This window comes from Bidens hawaiensis, unplaced genomic scaffold, assembly GCF_021521415.1.
Source record: "Bidens hawaiensis isolate Kalapana, Puna unplaced genomic scaffold, B.hawaiensis_p1.1 tig00003115_1, whole genome shotgun sequence".
NCBI lineage: Eukaryota > Viridiplantae > Streptophyta > Magnoliopsida > Asterales > Asteraceae > Bidens > Bidens hawaiensis.
In genome coordinates, this window is record NW_027491167.1 from 236,118 (window position 1) to 262,919 (window position 26,802).

At 33.0% G+C, this 26,802-nt stretch overlaps 1 protein-coding gene across 1 annotated transcript; it reads right to left on the reverse strand.

The window, feature by feature from the left end:
• Nucleotides 1-959: 959 nt before the first annotated feature.
• On the reverse strand, nucleotides 960-5,874 carry LOC143622296 (calcium-dependent protein kinase 28-like). Its single transcript, XM_077093483.1, has 12 exons — nucleotides 5,470-5,874; nucleotides 5,116-5,246; nucleotides 4,947-4,988; nucleotides 4,729-4,840; nucleotides 4,508-4,586; nucleotides 3,934-4,103; nucleotides 3,722-3,848; nucleotides 3,523-3,638; nucleotides 3,344-3,451; nucleotides 3,173-3,235; nucleotides 1,780-1,953; nucleotides 960-1,392 (listed from the first exon to the last, which is right to left on the reverse strand). Exons 1-12 carry the CDS (start codon nucleotides 5,857-5,859, stop codon nucleotides 1,240-1,242), a joined length of 1,665 nt encoding a protein of 554 aa, XP_076949598.1. The 5' UTR covers nucleotides 5,860-5,874; the 3' UTR covers nucleotides 960-1,239.
• Between the last annotated feature and the right edge of the window lie 20,928 nt (nucleotides 5,875-26,802).

A 26,802-nucleotide genomic window follows, 5' to 3' on the forward strand; every position in this document is an offset into this window, starting at 1 on the left:
AAAAAACTCAACTTTCAAGAAAAATATAATATGAACTAATCAGACAACAAACATAAAAAAAACCATCTTGATAGACTGTTTTATAAAAAGTGGTTTAAGTTTAAAATACGGTCGGAAACCACGAGATTTTTAAAAATCTCGTCTGGTGTGTCAAATGCTTTCCACATGTCAACTTTTCATTGGTTTAAAAATCCCGTCGTTTATTTTCCCAAAGCGTCGGCTCAGTACATATTTAGTTGATTAGTTTGGGAATGTGGACAAATTTAGGATCTTTTTATTTCTCTTTTTGATCTTTTGGGTTAATTTGGGAATTTTCCCTTAACTTAATTTATTCAAAATATCGCATGTGACTTTTACGAGTTTACCTACTTTATATGTCCTCGTGTTCACATTTGGTTTCATTGTCTCTGTCAAGTTTTGCTTCTTCAACTTTTAACACTATATAAGGATTATGTATGTAAACATACAAGATGAGCACGAACAAGGGCATATTCGTGTTCATTGTTCGTGTTCATCCATTTGAACTTAAGCAAACTCAAACACTTAATCGGACAAATATTTGTGTTTATGTTCGTTTAAAAAATGAATACGCCCGTGTTCCTTTATGTTCATTAGATTAAAATCAAAACGAACACTTAACGAACATAATTGAAAAAATAAACAAACATAAATGAAGACACTTAAATGACCACAAACAAACATATTTGAACAAACACAAACACGTGTTTATGTTTGTTCGTTTATGTAAATACGACTTTTTTGCTCATGTTCATTCGTTTATTAAATGAACGAACATAAACGAACTTCCTGCTGAACGGTTCACTAATAGTTCATTAAACAATTGGTTCATTAATAGGCTCGTTATTGTAAGTTGAAAGAAACACTTGATCAAAGCCTTGAAGTAAAGAAAAACTGGTATCTTCGGATCAAACGACTCAAAATCACAAGGAACGCCATAATAAAGAGCTTAAAAACCATAAATTACATGACTCAGGAAGAACCTTAAAAGGACATCAGCTATACACACACAAGAAACAACTTAAGACTAACATAAACTATGTTCTTGCATACATACATAGTAGTATAACACATGTTCCTCATACAACCTACGCCTTCTTCAAAAAAATGGCTGCTTTGAGATCTTGGTGAATAAGGGAAAATATCATCCACTCAATAAGAAAACCAATTCACACATGAAAACATGAAATCTTTTTTTTGTTTCTGACTTTTGTATAAAACCTAATTTTTATGTAAACCTTTATGTGCAGTCGGGCTAGAGAGGTTACTTGCGGTTCTTAACAGTCTACGGAATTCGGGCAAGCTAATCCGCCCATCTTTGTCCACGTCAGCCTCCTCTAGAATTGGATCTATCGAGCCCCGCAAACCCGTATGCTGCAAAAGTCAACATTTACGTGTGAGTAGGTCAAAAGGCATAACTTTAAACTAAAAACTTATGCATGTATTTTGAAATTTTATGAAAAATGTAATGCTTGGATTGAATTTTATAGTTTAAAAGTGATGGACCTGAAAAAGCTGGCGTTAAATTTCTTAGAAAACGAGTATCAATTTCGAGTTTGAAAAGAAGCTCCTTTTGGGTTGAAAAGGTAATGCAAACTCAAAAGATACTAATTTTCAACTAAAAATTGGCATAGGTTTTTAGTTTTGTCAAAAGATACTAGCATAACTGTTTTGAATCTGAAAGGAGTTTGTTCAGCCTGAAAAGGTCAATGGAAAACAAATACTATGCATGTAAAAGTAAAACATGAAACGACGGGGTACCATTTTGAGTTCTTCAGGAGTTATGTAGCCGTCTCTATCGACATCAAATTTTTCAAAAGCAGCCTGTGACAACTGTTGCCATTTTACAGAGTTATGTTCCTCCAATTGATGAACATGGAGAGTAGCAGCCACAAACTCTGTGAAATCCACAAGCCCATCTGTGTTGCTGTCTATCTGTATCACACAAACAGATAATATTAATATCCATCAAAACCATGAAACATGATGTGTCTACGTGACAACAAATTAGAAGAGATTTGAGTTAGATTCAGATTGACTGATATACAACCTAAATTAGATGTATATATGTTGACTTTTGCATAACATTGTAAACGCGGGGTTTTCGGTTAGGTATTTTAATAAAAGTCATGGTCCAACATCACCCAGTTATTATCGTGTTTCTTAAATAACAGAGAGCAACATATTTACTTGATAAAATAACTATAAATATTCAAGATTCGCAGAGACACGGGATTAAGGTTAAGGACTTTTAGAGGAAGGGCATAAATTTTGTTTTAGCTTTTCCTATAGCCTTTAAATGTTATCTTCTTCTGTCTTCGTATCTCTATAATGTTTTATCTGTTACCATTATACTTCTTCACCATTTTCAATCATAGGTAGCTTTCTAATATAATAGTTTTTGCATTCTGTTGTTTAGATTCCATGAGAAGCGTCCATATATGGTTTTAAAGTCAAGGGTTTCTCTAGAAGAAGCCTCTCTATCCTTGGAATAGAGGTATTGTTTGCCGGCATTTCATCCTTCCCACACCCTACCGATAACACTTTGTTATGGGTGAGATTTTACTGGATACAATATTCCCCTAGTCTCAAATGTCAAGGTCTCCGCTAGGACTTAACCCAACCTGTAAGCCTTCCATTCTAAACCTTGGGATAGAACCCCATGTGTACTTGGACCTTCCGAGACTTGGGCTAGTCATGTTTGCTATAATCGGTATCAGGGCTACAGTGTTACCCCTGTGTAGACAATAAATCGTACTCGTTGACTCGAAGGTGGATCATGTGGAATAATCGTTAAAGGATGTCATCATTAAACTTGGGTTTGAGGGGAATTTCGTTGGGCCTAAACGTACTTCCCAGACCCTATAAATAGCTCTGCTACAAATGAGATTTTTCTTGGTATGTTTGTTGTTTTGATGTGTGTGAACACAACCACATGGAGCATGATAGATACCAAAGCCAGCTTAAAAGCATGCGGACAATCTCTACCAAATTTAATAAAGAAATTTCAACCCTTCTTCAGTACGGACTTGAGTTCGAACACTTAATCAATACTTTTGGATGAGAGATAGTTATAAAAGATTCTCTACCTTAGTAACTTTCATGGATAGGATTATTATAATCACATGCTATCTTATTTGAAAAGGACACTTACAGCTTCTAGAATCTCTGAAACACGAGATTCTTTGATCTTCCACGGGAGGTCTTTAGCAAGGGCCTAATAAAGAACCATAATAAATTTTAAGATTTAGCGGATGCAACAATAAACGTTATTCGCCTGCCTCACGATCAAATACTGAAATAAACAAACTTGAAGTCAGCATACCTGTCTCATTTCCTCAAGACTAATAGCACCACTTTTATCTATATCAATGGCATGGAATTGATCTTTGAGATCAGACAGTTCCTCTTCATCAAGAGTGCTAGCCAATGCCTGTCACATAATCCCGAGCTTGAGTAACACTTCTTTAAAATAATCTTAACTAACCAAAAAAGAATATTTACCCGTAAAGCAAACTGTTTTAGACGACTATATTTCACAAACCGTCGCATGTTTGATAAAACAGAAATGTCAAGAGGTATCTCAGAAGCATCTCCACCTTCTCTAACCCACGGGTGTGCTGCAAACGTCCAACAAATTAATAACATATCGGCCAAAACTACAACACGAAACAAAAAATATAAAAGACAAAAAGAATTATACATAGGGCTTGAGCAGCAGTGAGTCGCGCACGCGGATCTTTAACAAGTAACTTTCGCACGAAATCTTTAGCACTTTGGCTTATGCTTGGCCAGGGCTTGCGTCGGAAATCAGGCTTGTTTCTTAATACCTATTAATTAAAATAATATTATTCAATTATAGAAAGAAATGGTGTCATTAATGTACAAATGTAACGTTTCATGCAAAGAAATAACCTCTTTGAAAATCCCGTCCTCTGTTTTATCCCAAAAGGGTCTACGCCCACAAAGTAGAATGTATGTAATTACACCTATACTCCATACATCCGACTCGGGTCCCGATTTACGCCTTAACACCTCGGGAGCGACGTAATAAGCACTACCGACGATATCAGTAAACTTCTTTCCTGCATTAATTAATAAAACAATTAATGAGACTATAAAACAAGAAAAAAGAATCTTGGTGAACTAAATCAATATCATTAGATTATTTGTAACAGTAGGTAACTTTTAGGCTTGTAAACAAACGCGACATGTTCGTTCATTTAACTTTAACATAACAAACGATTGAACAGGAACAATTAAACGAACGAACATAAACTGGCATAAACGAACGAACAAAAATATGTTGATATTCGTTCGTCTAACTAAAGGAACAAAAAATTTATTCATGTTCGTTAGTTTATTGAATAAACAAACTTCCCGTCAAACAGTTCACTCAACGTTCAGTTCGTTTACAGACCTAGTAATTTTAGCTTGAAATCTTAAAACTAAAAAAATATATCATAGACATTCAAGATATTGAACATACCCGGTCTTATGAAGTCTGACAATCCAAAATCGGTAGCCTTCAAATGTGAATTTACCTTTGGTGACTTGAAAAGAAAATTCTGAATAAAATAAAGAAAAACTTAGTTAGCATCATCCTATGAACACATGTTAATGAAAAATCCCGTGTGGCCTTAGTTGACTATTGACCTTCACGAGTTACTTGTCATCACCGGGAAATCACAAATCTTTATTCGTTGGTACCTCTGGTTTCATATCACGATGCACCAAACCGTGCAAGTGACACTGAGCTGCCACTTTAAGCATTTGCCTTACAACTACTGCAGCATCTTTCTCTGTGTATCGACTGTCTTTTCTGCAAAAACAAATCAATACTACAACATAAGAAAACCAAAAGTTTGACCTCAAAAGTCAACATAGTTCTCTTTTGATAAATCTTACAAAATAATGGGAATTCTTACTTTGATAGGATTCGATCCAGTAATTCACCGCCTTCACATAACCTAAAAGGGGAAAGTCACAAACTTTATAAGAATCAAAGTTGTAAAACCAGATCAAGATTGTGATTTTGAGTTTGACTCAAAAGACATATGTATCATAACTACTGAATGAATAATATTTAGAACATACTCCATAGCTATATACACGTAAGAATCGTCTTCATATGCATTGTAAAACTGGACCACATTTTCGTGACCGCTTAACGCTTGCAATATCTTCACTTCTCGCTTCACATCCTCAACCGCAACCGGAAGTATCATCTGCCATATAACCCAAAGAACAATTCAAGACCACTAAATTCTAGACTTTGACTAAAAGTCAACACATTTTTATTTGTCAATTGCTGCAATTTTGATCTAAACCCTAGGGGCTCAGAAAGTTATGCAAATGATCAGCAGTATACATTTTAATAATAACCAAAAAGTCAAAGAAAGACAAGACATAAATTTTATGATTTTTAACGAAACAAGTGAGAAAAATTACCTTATTTTTATCAATTTTCTTGACTGCAACACGATCTCCACTAATTTTATCAGTAGCAACATAAGTATACCCAAATTGACCATGACCCAATAACTTCCCAATTGAATACCTCTGATCAAAATCCTTAAGGTACCCAAAATCAGTTCTTTTCCCACAAGAAATCACTCCATTTTGTCGCCTTGAAGTGGCCTTGTTCTTCATCTTATTCTTGTTGTTATTATTATTAATATTACTGTGGGTGTCTTTGGTTTTATGGGAATTAAAATCAGACCCACCTCCATCATGGGCTGTTGTTGTCCGGCGGTGGACGGCGGCGGTAGTGGCGGCGGAGGATGACGGTGCGTTGCTGTTGGAACCGCTGATCTTGGTGGTTGAAAAACAGGATCCCATGTTGAAATTATTAGATTAAAAAGACTGTAACTTTATTAGTGTTGGAATTGGAATAGAATAGAATTCATCCCATGTGTGGAAACTGGGGGGGACAATGGGATAGTGGTTATATACATACATAATAAGAGGAAGAAATGGAAATGGAAATAATTGAAAGGAAATAAAATAATAATAATGAGGAAAGGTTTAAGCAGATAGGAGGAAAGAGGGGAGAAAGAGAGGTGGTCAAAAACTCAAAATGCGGACTTTTAATTGGTATAAGGGAAGACCAAACTTGTATGTGACTGTGACTGACTGACTGACTGTGTGTATGTGTGTGTGAAAGAGAGATTAAAGTGGATGTGAACAGCTTTTGTTCATGTTTTGTTTACATGAATGAAGTGAGATTCTTGACTTTACAGTTCACACCCCCCAAAGAGTTTGGAAAGTAGGAATATGGATCCACATTTGTTCCTTTCTTTTACCTCTCTACCTCCTAGAGGCTAGAGCCGGTTCATGTTGTAAAGCGATTCAGTTTGGTCAACTTTGGTCAAAATCAGTTTGAGGAGAAACAGGTCCGGTTCATAAACCGGTGTCCTGTACAATTATTGGTTTGGGTCGGATTGAAACAGATTTAGGTTAGGTTGAGCGATGAGAGGTGGAACCGATAAACAAACTGGCATTTGGGTCGGGCTGCTTCAAATCGGTGTTACAGGTAGCATTAAATCAGGTTACGAACCGATTTGGGTTTCCAATGTGGTTTTAACACCTCTACTCCCTTTTACCTTTCTTCTTCCTCGCCCTTACATAAAGATTTCATCTTCCTTCATCTCCATTGCAGCCCTTTCAAAGGGTCTATTCATGTTACGCTCAAAGGCTTGAAATGGTCTTATAGTAACCTATGAAAATTGTTATGGTTATCGTAAACTCTAGAGAGAAATAAGAGAATGCAGAATATTGTGTAAGCTTGTCTGAATGTATTATAAGCTCAAATCATTGAGCCTTTTTTAAGTATTGACAATTTTACAAAAAAGGTAGAATGATATTCTTTTATTCAAAAAGTAATGGTAAACAAAATATGTAAGATGGCTATAAATATGTGTTTTGGGTATATTAGTACAATGTAATTGTAACACCCCGATTTTGACGGATCATACGTCGGGGTGGTATGTAGATTGTTTATCGCTTGTAAATACTATTAAAGTGACAAATACATATTTATTCTATTTCAAATAGTCACAAGTAAACAATGGCTCAAATCAAATAACATTACATCAATAAATACAAAAAGTATCTAAATATCTAATTTAATCTAACTATACTAATAAAAGAAAATAATGAGAATGATATAGTAATCTCATATTCATTCTTGGTCTAATCTTTTTCTCATTCATCCTACATATACATGGGTTATGGGGCAAAAACATTTTGACAAATGAGTTATAGTTTCCTTTCTAATTCTTCAATCTCCCATCTCATGCATCTATATATCCATTAGTCATAGGTCAAATAATTTTGACAAATGAATTATAATTTCCTTTCTACATATTTAATTTCTCATCTTATTTATCATACTTATCCATGAGTTATGAGTCAAAACAATTTTGAAAAATGGGTTATAATTTCAATTCTAATTCTCTAATCTCTCATTTCATTTATCATAGCTATCCATAAGTAATTCGCCAAAGCCCAAGACAATTTTGGTAAATGTTGTATATAAAGAGATATTTTTGAATTTGTAAATTTGAGATTTTAGACTTATTATTTGTACTATATATTTTATTTTATTTTTACCTTTAATTTTATTCATTTCTTTCAAATAATTAACCTTGTTTATTTTTATTATTTGATAAATCTCATGTAATACATGAGTTCAAAAGCTAATTCTTTAATATAGAAACATAAAATAATATATTTTATTAACAATTAAGTTTGTGAAAATTCATAAATTTAATTATATTTAATACAAAAATTGATATCAGTTCAATTGTTAAGAAGGTATCGCTTTAACATATTATAAACTAAGGTATAGCCCGTGTTACACACGGGTGGAAAAACATGTCAACAAACATAATAAATTTAAACAACAAATTCAAGCAACACAAAACTTCTTCAAACTTTCGGACCAAAACGTTAACCATTTATATTGTCTAGATATTAAAAGTTAAAAGTTACCGTAAGTTAATGTACATTGAACAACCAAAAAACATTAACAGAAAACATAAACATGTTCTTTCATATTAAACCACCATCAACTTCTTCAAACATTCTACCAAAAGAAACTCATTTTACTTCACCACCTGAAAATATAATAAAACAATAGCATCCAAATTAAATATACCATTAAAATAATAACATGTTTAATAATGAAAGCTCGTGTTACACACGGATGAAAGTTATAATAAAAGTAAAAAAATATTTCACGTAATACGTAAATTGAATTATATTATATAATGATTTTTATTTATGACTTTTATAATAAGTTTTTGATATATTTATACACTATTAATTATAAATTATAATTTGCAAACCAAACCTTGGTGTTTGATTTATTTTAAAACAAAACATTCATACCAATATTATTATACATTTTATGTGTATAAAAATGATTTTTAGAACAAAATGTTAGGTCAATTTAACATTTAAACTTTTAATTTGTAACCTTGTTAGTGACCCGTATTCTCAAATTACTTACTTGTGCTTTAGCAAATACCTAAAATACCCTTATGTTCAAAATACATATTTCTCTTCACCCGCAAACAAACCTAAAATACCCTGAAAACAGGTTAAAAGTAGTTCAAATGTACTTGAATACAATCTCCAAAATCATTTAGCTGCTAATTAACCCATTAAATGCTTTTTAATGGATTTTTTTTACAAAATTAACATTTTTATTTAAAATTATCTCTACAAAAGTGATCATGGTCATCATAATTCTTCAAACCAAGAGCAACTAACATAAGAGCCCCATAATGTATCGGGTAATAGTAAAAACCGTTACTTTTACATAAAACAAAATAACGTTTAAAACAAAGACCACACCTTGTTATCTTCTTCAGTTACAGTGTCACCTTTGTTCCAGTGTAATCCAAGTCCACTTAACCAATAACATATCATCTACAACCTACATTAATAAAATGCAACCAAAGTTAATCTTTTGTATTTGATTTCCCTATATTAGACATAATGGAAAGATAAGTAACAATGGTTGTACAAATAAAACCTTATAATAACTTAATAAATATTTTTTAAATCAAGCAATAAGCATAAATAACAGCTAATGTGTAAATAAAAATATATTTGGGTTACTAATAAATTACCTATTCATCGATTAAGATATTCTCAATGGATCATTCTCATTGGGTTTGTTATCCTTTAAATACCATAACTTCATTATACACACATTTAAGGCACAGTTGTTCATAAGAACATCGAGTTCACTCAGCATCGTTATCTTTTGTTGCTCCATTGACGCTGCTTGTAAAGATTACAACAGTGTTTACAAAAAATTTAGAACATAATTCAACTTTAAGAATAAAAGACAACATCAATAAATAGTATATATTAAAAAAATAATGATTTAAATAGCTATATACTTTCATTAACGCATTTTCAGATGGAATGAAAATAAGTTGTAGTGAAAATGTGTTGTGAACTTGTGATACTGCAGTGTTATATATAGGGAGGTAACCGTGTTTTATTTTTGCTAATTGTTTGATAAATATAGAAGTTGTTTTGATTTTTGAAGGTTTTTTATTTTAGGATTGCTATACATGTAACATCGTGAAAGTTTCGATTTGAAAATACCAAGTTTCAAAAGATGAAGGACCAAAAATGTCAAATTCTAAACTTTATGGTTAAAATGAAAATTCTGGTTTCCTGGCCCATCGCAATACGCGATGGATCAGAAGGGAAACCTATCGCGTATCGCGATGGGTTGTTTGACAAGCAAGGCACGTGGCATGCCACATGTCCACACGTGGCACCACGTGGCATCACGTCTGCCACGTGTCGCCATGTGGCAAGCCTATATGGCAACGCAACAAGCTACGTCGCGATACGCGACGGGCTGATCAGAGGCCATCGCCTATCGCGATGAGCCTGCTGATTTTGCCTATAAATGGCAAGGTCGGGCTCTCTCATTTTGCACACCAAAATTCACCTACCTCTCTCTCTCTAACATCACTCTAAAGCCTAGTAAAGTGTACCCTCGATCATCTCGTAAAACGTACCCATATTCCTTGATTTCCGTGCCCGTTCCTCGAAGTGCGTGCCACATACCGACGAAGTTCCAACAAATAAAGTGTTGCCATCCCGACGACCCGCCTCGTAAAGCGTGCCAGGACGTGAAGAAGTATTGGTGTGCCTCATTTTGCGTGCCAAGGTGGTGTGTTGATCAAGAAAGCATTAAAAGAGAAAAGACGTCGAAGTGCTGCTCGATTATCTAGGGTTGTTATAAGCCGACAAAGGTAGGCACAATGACCGAATAAAATAATAATAAAATATTGAAAAGGTTTAAAACCCTAAAGTCGAGGAAATACTCGATACCTCGATAGAATAAAAGAAAACATAACAAAGAAAAGAAAGAAATATGAATATAATACAATGTGATTATTATTCTTTGTTATAAGTATTATTTAAGTTTAATATAATTATTCTTAGACAATAAAGAAAATAAAAAGAATACGTTTCTTAGAAAAGAAGAAACGTAGGGTTTAAAGAAAATAAGATTTATCTTATAAAATAATATAATTAAAAGAAAGACTTTTAATTTATAAAAGAAAGAAAGAATACTTTTGAACTAAGGTTTTAAAGTCGAAGTAAAGATTATAAAAAGACAAAAGGTTTTAAGCCGGATTGTATATCCGACTAAAAAAAGTTATGCTCGTACTGTATGTGCGAGATAGCAAGGGAAAGACCCTTGAACAGTGTTTGAAGCTGATCCAAATCAAAGAAGGTGAATACGCCCCCAAACTTTACAAACTTGTTTAAAACTTGTCAAATGTGTTAAATGAAAAGGTTTACATGAGACTACGTGTCTCTAAAACATTATAACAAAGTGAATATATATGAAGAAACCACCAAACAAACAAAATGCTTACCTCCATTAAAAATTTAGTAAACAGGTATGGCAAATGCGGTAAACAGCAAAAATAAAATTAAGAAAAATAAGTAAAGTAACTAAAAACATATATTAGTAATAGAGAAATTCAATTGTTGTTGTTAGGGTAGATATAACAGCCTAAAAAATCTCAATCTCTACCAAAATTCTCGAATTTCAAGATAACGACACATATGAAAATAATCAAGAAAACTAATCTTGTGTGAGTAACATTTGAAACCCACACTTGTGAATTGCCTAAAATTATCTACTTGACCTAAATTCAACAAATATTTCATAATAAAAGCCAAAAGTGTTAGTAATAAACTACACCAATTCATAAAAAAGTTATAAGATTCATTACTTCAACCTGCAAATTGGTATAAAACTGTTAAAACTTTCAAACCCCCCATACTTGCAACAATACAATAACTCTCTAGTGGCTAGGAAATCAACAATACAACATGTATTTGAGCTCATCAACATTAATATTGTAACTTAAGGGTCAGAAAAACAGTAATCGTGATGGTTGTTCAAACGAACTTCATACAAAATTCGATTCCGATATAAATATTAAAAGGAATCGATTTGCTAGAAAATCAACGTCACAAATATAAAACGAAAACTGAAACCGATGTCAATAATGAAACATAATATTCAATTATACTTGACAGCTAAAGGTTAATCAATTTTGATCTTGTTTGGATTGAAGGGCAACCTATGAGCAATGTTGTTTAGATCCAAGAGAAAGCCTAATTCGATTAGCAGATGAAATTCAAAATTAGGCCTTTAACCATAAATCAATTAAAAAATATATCGATTAGATGGAATCACACCTGAAATCGATTTGATGTTGGCGACAAAGATCGATACGTGCGAGACAGAGGGAAGAGAATATAGCTACGATTCCTAGGGAGAGAAAGCAGGGAGTAGATATATTCTAAATGGGTTGAAAGAGAAATAAAGGATATCAAATAATGGGTGAAACGGGTACCTAAAACCCGGGAAAGATAGCCTAAATGGGTAGCGGTTTATTTTAAGAAATAGTGATGTGGCATCCTACATGACATCATAGGTGGACACCCTAGTTGAATGCCATGTGGAGCATATGTAATGATTTAATAGTATTGTTAGATGAATAAACAAATAAATAAAGAAATGAATCATGTTCTTTCAATCGGAGTCGAAATTTTGGCGAATGAGAACCACCGTCGTTCCAACATAAGTTGAAGAATTATGCGACGCTGGCATGTCCGGTTGGACCATTCTACTATGGTATGTGTATGCGTAACTTGTATCATAAAAACAGTAAACATATTGCACGTAATTCACATAGTTCATAAACAATTGTGTATAAATCAAACATGCATGACAAATGTAATACCCCGACTTTAAGATAAATACTCCCGGTGCAACATACATATTACTCATAAGCTCGTAACACTATTAATAGTGACAATATAATTATTTTATTTCATAATTTCGCAAGTACACAAATAGTTGATAATAAGACAAATACCATTACATCATAATAAAATAAATATGTATCTTTATTTAAATATCCTAAGGTCGACTAACGATATTCGTCCTAGCACATCATTGAATTCAACCTGTAGCATGTTTAAAATAATATATTTTTGTCAATAACAAATGTTGGTGAGCTTTCATAAGTTTGACCCATGTGTGTATGTATGTATGTATATATATATATATACATATATGTGTGTGTGTGTAAAATGTTTGTTGATTCACCTGTCACAAATGTTATATATTCAAACATAGAGTAAATGGAAAATAACAAAAAATAACGCCCCAACCTAGGAGAATGATAATGATACCACAATTCTCGACAACCAATGTTGAAGGATATGTAGCGCATGCATGTCACGTCGGACCCTCTCGCTTTGATGTTTAATGTACCAACCATAAAGCGATAAACACATTGCACATTATACATGTATAGTCATTATAAAAAGAGGATTTCTTCATCCATAAATACTATTTAATTTACTATTCATATTATTTTTTTACTTTTCACTTTTAACTCCACTACCTTTTTACATATATTATATATTAATTTTTTATTACTTAAGTTTTAATTTATTATTTATTATTTGTTATTTAAATATGTTTTAACTTTTAAAAATACAGTAGAGGTTGGTACAATATAAGATGATTTGTATTCTCTTTATTTTACTTTTTGTTTCAACTAATTATAATATTTAACAAATTATATTTTTAAACTTTAAACTTGGGCAAGTGTCAGTTTCATGTTTTATTTGTTGGATAAACGATTTTCTTAAACTTTGCTTTTGTATTTGTTATAGTTGATCTTTAAAATGAACAAAACTTTTTTTTGTGATTTAGAATTATCCCATCGTCACATGTTTTTATATCCATGTTTCAACGTTTGATACCACACCTTCAAAATTTGATTTTTTTTGCTTACTAATTCATGTTTACCAATTTGTGTTGATACTGCCGATACTAACTGAATTTGCGTCGGTTTGCAACTGTAACGTGCTGGTTTTTTGTTCTACATATGATAATTTGTTGTATTTTGACATTGACGAGTTTATTTCATTTGTTTAGTTTTGATGTCGTACCCGATATAGGTTGATTTCGTGTCAACTCACATCGCGTTCGTGGGTTAACATCTTTAGATATGTTTTTTTGTTTGGTTTAATAGCCCCGTCGCGAAGCACGGATCCTAAATCTTAGTATATATATTAAAAAGAAGATTGAATTCTCCTCACAAACTTACTATTTAATATATTAATATATTATTAATTTCTATAATTCCACAAATAAATATAATGTTTTTTATTTTCTTTATTTTACTTTTTTTTATCTAATTAGAATATTTTACAAACTATATTTTTAAACAGTAAACTTAGGCAAATGTCGGCTTTACGTGTTTTATTTATCCGTTAAACGATTTTCTTAAATTTTGCTTCATATTAGTCTTTACAATGAACGAATTTTTTTTTATGATTTAAAAATATCTCATCGTTGCATGGTTTTATATCCGCGTTTCAACGTTTGATACCTCGCTTTTAAAATAGTTTTTTTGGCTTACTAATTTACGAATTTGTGTTGGTTAATGTGCGGGTTTTTGGTTCTACATATGATAATTTGTTGTATGTTGGCGTTAACAAGTTTATTTATTTATTTTTTTAGTTTCGATGTCGTAAATTGATACAGACAGACTTCGCGTCGGCTTGCAGCATGTTTATGGTTTAACGTTTTTACTTATGTTTTTTTATTCCATTTAACGGTCCCGTCTTGAAGCACGTGATCCTAAATCCTAGTTTTTTTTATTATTTTGTTGTTTTTTATTTATTTTAGTTAACTTATTTTAAAAAATAATTTTGGAGAGAGAAGGAGATAGAAAGATGTATCGCAAAGAGTTTAAAAATAGTTTTGGACAAATATAGAAAGTGAAGGATGGACATGTGAATTTTAGATGCAAATAGTAAACCTATACTCTCAATGTGAACTTTTAGATGCAAATAATAAACCTATACTCTTAGTGAGTTCACACTCACTCAAAACAGGCAAATATCAACCATTCAACCTTTTTTTATTACGAATAATAACTCATTTTTATGAACAAAACATACGCTTCATAGTTACTTCTTGTTTCAACATTCAGTTTTGTTGTTGGGTGGATCATGTATTTTTACGCTTCCTAGAACCGGAATTTTTTCTAATATGTTTAATATATGTTATTATGAGACAATATATATGCTTAATGTTTAAATTAAATTACCTAATTTATAAACTCATTTAAAAATTTTATTGTTTATACTAAATAAAATAAAACTTTTTACTTAACTTCTAAATTTCTTTTCGCTTTTGGCTCAAGAGTTTTAACAGATTTTTGAAATGGCCTATTCATTCGAAACTTTAATTCGTAGTAATATTTGTTTAATAAAGTAAGATGCCTTTAGTTTTAAAAAACTGAACTCATGTGATATAAAATCATTACGTCACAAAGCCAAGAATGCAGAATTGGGTTTGTGTCTATGTCGGTGTACGTGTGACGAGTGAGTGACTTGGTCTTTAGTAAATTGTCAAAAGTCGTGTGGTCCAGTCCAGGTCACTCTCATCATCCCTAATCATAGCTATATTCGACCATCGAATATTCACCTTAGATACATTTTTAATCATTTACACATACATAAATAAAAATAAAATCATTTGACTACTCTCTGTGTGTTTATATACATGTATGTATACATTCATGCGATGGTTTAATACGGAATCAAATTTAGACAAAAGAAATGAGATAAACAGAACTTCTAAATAGAACTTACTAACATAAAAAAAAAAAGAGTAAACACCTATAACATGAAATTGAACACTGAAATCACTTAATATAATCTCGTAATCATCAAACAATTATCAATCAATCGTCAATTTGATCATCGATTCGATCATATGAACAAAATATGGAATGTCTGCAACTGAGTTTATGCAAATGACGCTTAAAACTTTAAACGTTCAGTTAAAACCCATCACACAAAACTCAAAATTGATCAATTGAAACTTCAAATTGATGATTAATCGGACCAATTTCAAAGTTTAATTGATCAATTAGTTCAATAATTTCAATTTCAATTTCAATTGGTCAATTTTATCAACTGACATGTGAACAAGTCATGACGGAGGAAGATGGCGTACGGTGGACGGAATTGTTGGATGGTGGACAAAATCGTTGGATGCTGACGGATTGCTGAACGGTCATGGTAAGGGTGGACGGAATCGATGGGAGCAGCGAATCATATTTGATGAAAATTACAGTATTGCCACCGCGTGTTATTTGAAATCGACGGGGATACGAGTCGCGTACGTAATGTACGATTATGGATTATTGTATTGGATCCTTTATCCATATATATATATATATATATATATATATATATATATATATATATATATATATATATATATATATATATATATATAAACGAAACCTCCTTATATTCTCTCAAGCCACCGGATTGTTTTATTTTTAAATGAAAACTTTTCATGCATTTGACCCGAATTCGTGGGTATGAGCCACACCAAACCCATATAGCCCCTAAACGAGTTTTAACATCTCATTAAATCAAAAATTAATCTCACCAAATATTTGATATGAAAATCCTATAAAATAGGGATATACTAAAAATTAGTATCCGATTTTTTTTTTAAAAAATATATTATTTATAACTATATAACTAAGAAACAATTTTATAATAACAATATATACGCGGGTCATGGGTCTCACTAAACCCAAATAGCTTTTAAATCAGGTTATAACATCTCATTTATTTATGGAACCCTTTTATTATCAAATCCTAAGTATATTATTAACTTACTTACAATACATAAAATTAAAATTAGAATAAATATATATAAATATTAGAAAACAAATAATGTAAAACAACCCCCGTAATATGGTGGATAAAAACTAATATATATATATATATTAGGATCAGGATCATGAGATAACTTTTTTGAAATTGAGAACTATGACAATCATTTTGGACCACAAAAAACTCAAAAATAAAAAAAATCATAAAATAAAAAAAAACACAAAAATGAAAAAAGTAAAAAAACAAAATTCTTATTTTATCATACTGGTTTCATAAAAAAATAAAAAAACTCGGTTTAGCTAAATTACATACACATATGTATAATATGTACATTTACATGTTTTTATACACGTATGTATAATTTAAGATAAATGATACTGTACATATGTGTATATTACGTAACTAAAGATTACATAAAATTATACATATGCGTATAATACGACATTTTTTTAATGAAACCGGAATGAAATATAAGAATTTTGGTTTTTTTACTTTTTTAAAATTATGGTTATTTTTTGTTTTATGATTTTTTTAAAGATGTTTTTAGTGGTCCAAAATGGTTCTCAAAGTTCTTAATTTGCAAAGGATTCTCTTAGGATCCTTACCATATATATATATATATATATATATATATATATATATATATAGAGAGAGAGAGAGAGAGAGAGAGAGAGAGAGACCAAATTTTATATATAAATTTTTTTAATTTTGACCAAATAGGAAGTAATCAACAACTAGTCGATAGGAGCACTAGAGGTATCGATTAACGATTAATCATAGATTAATCAACGCATTAATGATATTTTTTCGACCATACGTAGCATACTAATATATACCTAACCACATAATTTATTCTTTTATCTCAAACATTAAACTTGGACTTGGTCTTTAGTAAATTGTCAAAGGTCGTGGGTAACCCAAGTCACTACCATCATCACTAATCATATTTATATATGCAATTATAGCCATTGAATATACATCAAAAGAAAAGTCCTTTTGATTACTTGTGCATATATATATATACATATATATATATATATATATATATATATATATAAATGAAAATAACATGAAATTTAGGCTATTATTGGTTGCATCATAAATCTGAAAACGTTAATTTTTTATATATAATTGCAGAAAACACGATTCAAAATAGAAATTTTTCACTTCTCAATATATTTTGTCATGACAAAATACACACCTATTTTCAAAAATCACTACTTCAGCTTAATAGAAACAATACTTGGCAAACAACATTTGATGTATTAACCGACAATAACATGATTTCAACTTTATGATGTGTGTTTTTAATCTTGTTGGGTTCGTAGGCCTTGTTGGCTCGGTTTATTATTTGAAGTACAAAGGACAGACGGGTGTATGGTGGCCAGATCGCAGCCTGGCCCGGTTTAGATTTCTTGTTTAATAAGATACAAACCTTAGTCGTAACTCTATATATTTGACGCTATGTACTTGTAATCCATTGTCACTCAATAAACGAATATCTAGTTGCCACCCGTGGACGTAAGTCAGTTTAGACCAAACCACGTTAAATCCTCGTGTTTGTTATTGCTTTCGTGCGTGTGTGTTCAGTTCGTGTGTGCGCTTAATCCTAACAAGTGGAATCTAGAGCTTAGGTTCGTTACACATGAAGAACACTTTGAACCAGCGGAGTCGCCGCCAAACCTTCGGGCCACCGCCACTCTACTGCGTTAGGGTTCCGCTGCCACCTACGGTTTTCCGATTATCGTTAGATTATAAGCCATCTATGTTTCTCCGCCATTACACCCAGCCTGACGATCGCGACTAGGGTTCAGTCAAGCACCATCCACCACCGTGTACCTGCGCGCCGATCATTTGATCTCCATTGTTTGCTTGTTTGCGATTATCCAAAAAGGAAGAATTATTTATTCTTTTGGGGTTCGTGCCATAAAAGGAAAAAAGGATATTTGTTGCCTGTAGCACACAAGGTTGACCAGTTTGCTTTTTTGAGCAAACAATTATTATTATCTTTTATTTTGGGCCTTAGAATACATGGGCAGTAGGCCTAGCTTATTAAGTTTGTGTGGTCTAAAAGTCTTTGGTAGTTTAGCCCGAAAATAATTTGGGTCGATCCTGTTTTGCAAAGTACGAGCCAAGAACAATAAATCAAGATTCTAATTTTTTGAAGAACCGTAATTAATAAGAAGAAACATTAAAGAAACCGAGAACTAGTGTCAACCGCGTTTATCAGGTTTTATCGTTTTAGTTTAAAGTTTCAGTTTCTGATTTTTAGTTCGTTATTCCATTGTGTTTAAATATGTTGATTTTTTAACAGAGTTCAGCAGAAAATCCATTAAGTTTAGGCCCGTGCCATTGCTGTGTTTGTCTATGTTTTTATCCAGGTTTTTCGTTTAGTCATTGTTATGACAGAATACGGAAAGGTTTCGACAAATAAGTGTGATGGACAAAAGTTTGGTTGGTGAAAGATGCAGATTGAGGCGCTACTTTGTCAGATGACTTAGATGTAGTGCTTGAGGATGAAAAACCAGAAAATTTGCTAGATGAAGATTGAAAGAAGTTAGACGAGAGGCTAGGGCTTGTATTACTTTGTCATTGTCGGAAGATGTGGCGTTTAACATCATGAAAGAAACCACAGCCCGTCGTATGATGGAGGCACTATCCAACATGTATGAGAAGCCTTCGGCAGCGAATAAGGTCTATCTTATCCGAGAGCTAGTGACAAGAATGAAAGAGGGTGGGTCAGTTACAACGCATATTAATAATCTTAATTCGATCTTGTCCCGCTTAGTATCGGTCAACATTAAGTTTGATGATGAAGTTCAAGGTCTATTGTTATTATCCTCTTTACCCAACAGTTGGTCGTAAACAGTGATTGCGGTTTGTAGTTCGTCTGCAAAAATTACTTTTGATGGGATTAGGGATTTGATTCTTGGAGAAGATTCAAGACGCAGAAGTTCAGGTGAACCATCAAGTAATATATTAGTCACAAAAGGTAGAGGTAGGGGAAAACAAGGAGGCAGTGGGAGCAGGAAGAGGAGTCAGTCTAAGACTCGTAAAGATATTGAATGTTGGGGTTGTAAAGAGAAGGGACACTTCACGAATCAGTGTCCGAATGGTAAGAAAGAGATGAACGTTACTGAAGACGACACAGATGATGGGGTCACTAGTGATGAGGCTTAGGTTTGTAGTGTTGAGAGTAACGTTATTGATTGGGTGATGGATTCTGGTGCATCGTTTCATGCCACTCACTACAGTGGAACGATGAAGAATCGAAAGTTTGGGGATTTTGGAAAGGTTCGACTTGCGAACGATGATATTCTAGAGGTTACGAGTATGGGAGATGTTGATTTGATAACATCGGCAGGTACTTCTTGGACTTTGAAAGATGTGAGGTTCGTTCCAAGTTAGAAGAAATGTTTGATTTCAGTTGGGAAGTTGGATGACCATGGGCACGATGTTAAGTTCGGGAATGGGCAGTGGAAGGTAGTCAAAGGGAATCTCGTGGTTGCTCGTGGCAAGAAAATGGGTTTGTTGTATATTGTCGATATGCCACCGAAAGGAGTGGATCTAGTTTTGGTGAAAGACAAAGTCTGGTTCACAGAATCTCGTGGGCAGAAGAAGGTTCATTTTGCAAGTAACAAACCCAGAGCTAAAGTGAAGTTTCATGATGAACGAGCTAGGAAGGTTAAATCAGTCGGAGAACATCGTGACAGTGGGAGCACAGGTCGTGTTTCAGTTACAGTTCCAGGTCGATAGTGGATTAAGAAAACTAGTATTCCAGCTGTAAAATTCTCTCTAGTGGATTGCTTGCTGAATATGAAGAGTGTTTGTTCTCGGGATATCTCAAGATATTGTAGTTCGTTACAGTGGGAGCCGGTAGGGACAGAGAACAGGTCAGGGGCAGTTTTAGCCATGACTGATGTGTTGGAGCTCTAGGGAGCTTCAACGGGCCTTCAGGTTAATTGATGAGAAGGTGATGGCAACTAGAAGAAATTTATTGTTTAGATTACAAAATTACGATGAGGAGTGCAGACGAGAGTACTCAAGGCCTCCGAGTGGGAGATTGTTGGGTTCGTAGGCCTTGTTGGCCCGGTTTGTTATTTGAAGTACATAGGACAGACGGGTGTATGGTGGCCAGACCAAATCCCTACCTGGTTTAGATTTCTTGTGTAATAAGATAAAAACCCTAGTTGTATTTCTATATATTTGATGTTATGTACTTGTAATCCCTTGTCACTCAATAAAATAAATATCTAGTTGCCACCCATGGACGTATGTCAGTTTAGACCGAACCACGTTAGATCCTCGTGTTTGTTATTGCTTTCTTCTGTGTGTTCGGTTCGTGTGTGCGTTTAATCCTAACAAATCTATCACGAGCATTTGATTCCCCTGCAACCCCGTATCCAATAGCCTTGCCTAAAGTACCCGAGCACTTAATCAAAGATCCAAGTTGTTGTTGTGCATTCCCCATATTTGACAACCAAACCTTCCACCATGAACCTTTCCCATTGTTCCAAAAACTTGGTCATCGATCCTCAAAGCAACATAATGGTTTCCTAATGTATATCCATATTAGTGCATAACATCAACTATAATCATCTTATATGAAAACTATGTCAAAAGTATGGTAAAAAAAATTTTCATAAAAAAAACCCAGCATAAACAAGAACCTTCTTGGTACAGCAGCCTACACTGCAAGGCGCAAGGTGCGCCCCATGGGTGTAGAGTACGCACGCTGCCTTCTTATTTTCCATTTTCAGCTTTATTGACTTGTTTGTTCAATCCCGATCAACTTGTACCTATTTCTAAACGAGAGACCACGTTGGATGAAGTATGCTAGAAGATAGCTCATTTCCATGCTACGGTTTTTCATGATAAAATAAAAAAGATGAAAAGCTGAAAATGGTAGAGCTAAAAACAAAGAAATCAATGTAAGACGATCAAGTCGGATTAGTAAACCTAACCTAAGTTATGAAAATGTGGCATGGGATGTAGAAGCGTCAGTCGCTCAAAATATTGATGTCCTTGCCTTTACAACAAGCTTTGAACCATAAAGCGTAGAGACAAACGAACAGTCACACCCAACCTATGGCGGAAATGCGAGGCACGAACTGATTGTTCACAGCTTTCAAGGTACTATCATGCAATATTTAAAAGTGACAATATCTATTAATTTTAACTAGTGGCATTTTTTTGCTTAGGTGAATACCCTAGAACGAGGACAAGTGTTATCCAGTTGCTTATTTATTATGGTATGAATGCTTTATACGTACTTTTTCTAACAATGATACATAAGACTATGCGTTTTTTATACATACTTTATACACACTTTTTATACTTGGTAACATGTATAAGAACAATTTCTCACGGGCTGTGGTAAACTCAAATACCCAAAGTTCATATATACGCGTATCCTATAATTCAGAAAATTATCTCCGATTTAGATACTAATAGAACGGGGGCAAGTGTTCTCTAGCTGCTTATTTATTATGGTATGGATACTTTATACATACTTTTTCTAACGATGATACATAAGACTATGCGTTGTGATTGAAGCCACCACCATGATTCATCCTATCATATTGCCTCATATGGCGCTGAATGGACCTGACCCTTCACCCATACTCACTCGTGCCCCTCACCTGAGCATGTTGTGATGGACTGACGGGTGAGCCAATAACGCCCCCTATCCATTCCATCCACTCCCACTAGCATATGCGAGCCGACTCGCGCTACCCCCTTAGCGCCCCCTTTTGCTGGATTGTGCTATGGCATTCGTGATAATAATTATGTGGCCACATAATAATATCTCTTCCGTTATACTTGTCAAACCCTGTGTATAAATGTTTTTGTGCTTCTCATTATTATCCTCTCAATATTAACTATAACCACCTAACACTTGATGAATTAGCAATGACAACTATCAAAACTTCATGTAGGTGAGCATGGACACGTGCGTGGTTAGTTAAAGCATGTACCATTAACACGCCCCCAACTAAAGGATACATATTTTCAACTCCACACATGACATGCATCACACTATGATAAGGATGTTTAACAAACGTGTCGGTTTCAGTTTGATTTCTATCACAACATAACTGATCTAGCTAGTTGGTTAATCAATTTCATAAAACCTAGGCTTGTAAGCCAACTGAAATTTCAATATATTGTTTGTAAATTATTCGGTGGAAAGCATGAACAAAATGCTTGTGTTAATTTAACTAAACGAACATGAACACATGTTTCGTTCGTTCATGTTGCTTTACATATTAATAGAAAATAATGAAATACTATATGTATTTTATAAATTATATCACCATAATATATTTTATATTTGTTTGTTTATATCCATTTATGGGTGTTTGTTTACGTATATTCATTTATGTTCGTGAATTTTATATTTTAAAGGTGTATTGGTTTTTATTAATCCACTATCAACTTTTGGTCATTGTTGGCCTAACTAACGAATTAGCTAATAACAATCTCACTCTTATCATATTTGTTCCCAACGGTCTGCGACTAACAAAATGCTAACGTCGTTAGTTGCAGGTCGCCGGAAAAACGTTTTTGATCGGAAAACTCAAATCGTCCCAAACATTTTTGTTAAAAAGCTCATAGTTATTGAGGTTGTCGAAACCTTATGACCATTGTTGGAATCGGTGGTGCTCAAGTGGTGGTGGTTGGTTGGTTGGTGGTGGTAGTAGTGTTCAAATTGAGTTTTCTAGTTAAAATTGTGACTTTTCCGGTGACCTGCAACTAAAGACGTTATATTCTGTTGGTCGCGGACTGTTGGGAACAAATATGATAGAAGGTGAAATCGTTTATCAACCAATTCGTTAGTTGGGGCCGACATGAACCAAAAGATGATAATTGGGATTAAAAAAACCAATACACCTATTTTAAATGAACGAACACAAACATTTTCATCTTCTAAACGAGCGAACACGAACACAAATATTATCTGATTAAGCATTCGTTTAAAGTCAAATAAACAAACATGAACATGCCCTTATTCATAGGGGTGAGCTAGATAAGGGTCGGCCCTTGAAACCCGGTTACCTGACTCTTAAAACCCATAATTAGACCCGAATAAATAATATGGGTAGGGTAAAGGGTATTTAAATTTCACCTTAAAGGGTAAAAGGGTTTCAAGGGTCCGACCCTTTTTCAAACCCCTGACCCTTTTACTATATAGATATACATCAGATTCACGATTAATATAAAATTTATGAGAGGTTTGTATTTCATATATGATTCATCAGAAATTTCCAACTACTAAGAAAAATAAAAATAAAGGGTCATACTACTGAATGGAAACATATATATGGAAATCACTGAATTGTTCTTTACAAGTAATTTGTGAATGTGAATATTGCTTGCATCAGTTCAAATGATTGATAAAATTTCGAAGTTAAACTTTACTATGTTATTAAATGAAAGTATAATTGTTCTATGATTCATATATTAAAGTCATTTATGAGATGTGCAACTTGTAAATGCAAAAAAAGAAGATTTGATTACTGTCTTAAAGGGTAAAGGGTTGGACCCTTGAAACCCTTATTTATACCCGACCATTTTATTGGTTAGAGGGTAGGGTCTCGGGTCCAAGTTTCTTCCTGAAAGGGTAAAGGGTCCGGATAAGATATTAGGTAAAAGGGTCGGGTATTACCCTTTGAACAGTCCTACTTATTCACATCCGTTCGATTCCGTTCATCACAAGGCCTAAATCAAAAGTTCAAAACCAAACCATATTTCCACAATTCAGTTTTTACTAGGTAAACAACCAGCCGTGTTGCGGCAGCGCAGCAACGCGAATTCAGTTAGTATCAGTTAAGTTCGTTACGACACCGGCTAATAAAGAAAATAATATGTAAACGTCTAAAATAGTATCGACAAAAGTACAACTTATGTTCAAAATGACACGGACTTGGTTACGCTACGACCACTCGTATAGCTTATGATACAAATAACATATCTAAAATGATGTTTACTCGATCGTTAAAGTCCGGACATTGCAGCAGTGAGTCTATGTGAATTCGGCTGGTATCAATATGTTCGTTATGGTTCCATAAATAAACTCAAATAATAAATTCTTCAAGTTCAAATATTTATAAAAAAACAAAAAAACAAATACAAAAAAAGGATCATGCTCCACCAAAACCAAAAGAAAAGTACTAAGAAAAAAATCAAAATCACTTCTATATGAGTTTTGAAACAGGCAAGAACTACTTTTAAAAAAGAATCCAAATTGAAAGGAAAACCAAGGATTCGAACCCTGGCAACTTACCACACAAAGAAGTTAGCATAACACACTTGAGCCAACATGCCATCACTAATACTTATTTCAATAATGAAACTAAAATCCTAAATACTCAAACAATGGGTTTCTAGAAAGAAGCTTGTCGCACCAACATTTGATATTTATCTATATATATATATATATATATATATATATATATAATTAAATATCCAAACAATTCAAATAAACAAAGTACATAATCTTGACATGAAAGACACAATATAATAGTTCAAATTCAAATTAAATTTAAATCTTGATAAATTTCTTTAGCTTAAAGCATTCCTAAGTTCTTCACCAATCTTGCAATCAATTCAAACGAAAACCTGCATATGCGTATAAAATAAAGTAGATTTGTCAACACAAGGTCGAGTGAGTAAAACCCTAGTCAGCTAATACAATATAATATGAAAAGAGCACAATCGTCCTTTATTAGATAAAATTTAAAGCTAACGAGCAATTAATAAGTGTCGGTAAAACCATCGCCATGCAAAGTTTAATTATTCTTAAACTAAATTTCCAACAACGGAGTGGAACAAGATTTGGGATGAGTTTGAGTCTCGATAGGGTTTAAGTGAAAATTAATAATACTAAATTTACAATTATTATTATTAAATATCTTTTTTAAATCTTTACATTAGAAAAACTATACGCATACACACACACAGAGACATAATACATAGGTTGTCTAGAAAACGAGGGTTTTAACACCATCAGGGATCCGACTAATAATATATATTTGTCGTTATTTATTTAATATTTAATAAGTTGGAATAATAAAATAAAGAAAATAAAATTTAAAAACTTAAAATCGCGTCCAGGGGGCTTGAACTTGCGCCCCTAGCCGGTTCAGTGACTTAACCCAAAGTGCACCGGCCAACAGGGCTGGTGGCTAACCTGTTTACGAACCAAGATAAATTAAACTTATACACAACCCTGTTCTTCCCCAAATTGATTATAAATCCTAAAAATCCAATCATGTCACACCCCAACCTAAGGCGGAAATATCGGGGCGCGAACTGATTGCTCACAACTCACAAGGTACTATCACGCAATTTAATATGTGACAATATCTAATTAATTTATTTAATAAAAAATAACATTCAAGTACATCAAGTAAAAGAAATTACGAAACAAGATCAAATAGTTCTTGAATAATTTTTAATCTCAAAAGTTATCTCTACGTGATCTTCATCTTGATAAACAATCCAACCTGATAGCCTGCAAATGCGTACAAAATAGATATTTTGTCAACAACACATGTTGAGTGAGTAGATCACTAGTGTTTTGAATACAATATAGTAATATATGATAATAAAAATAAATGAGCAAAATTGTTTTCTGTTAGTGTAAACAATCAAACCATAGCATGCAAATATTGCAAACAAATAAGGATGTGTGGGCTAAACCGTTGCCATGCGAATCGAGCGTTGGTTACCATGATATAATAATTGAGTTGTCAGTGAAACCATTGCCATGCGATAGGACGCCGACCACTACTAAAAGACGTGGTTATAATGATGGACCTCTCCGAATGCGATAAATAAACATAAAAATAAACAACAAGTAGCAAGTAGTCATTCAATTGATACATAACACAAATGTTAACTGTTTGCATTTAAGAATATAATAAATATGTGTAAATTAATAATTGGTACACATAAGTTCCCAAAACGTTTGAAAACAAGTAAAATAGAGGAGTGATTACTCACCTTAACGGATGAACAAAAGATCAATGGATGATGCGAGAAAGTAAACTGTTAAACCCTTCGGGATTCACCGACAAGGATTCCTAGTTAATAATGATAATATAGGTTAATTGTAATGACATAACATGTGCTATGGAATTAGGGTTTCGATGTGATTTGAATTATGTGACTAATTTCTATTGTTATTATTATTGCAAAATCAACATTATTGTTTATCATTTATAAGATAATTATTTTTATTAGTATTTATAGAATCACCATTGTTTATACTTGATAACTTGTTTAACAAGATATATTTAATGAATAATCTGAATAAATAAATAAATATGATATGAGATAAAATTAAATAAATATATATTAAATAGTTAATAATATGTATTAATAAGATAAATATTTACATAGATAACTAAAAATGCCATATACATACATACATACATACATACATACATACATACATACATACATATATATACACATATATACATACATACATAC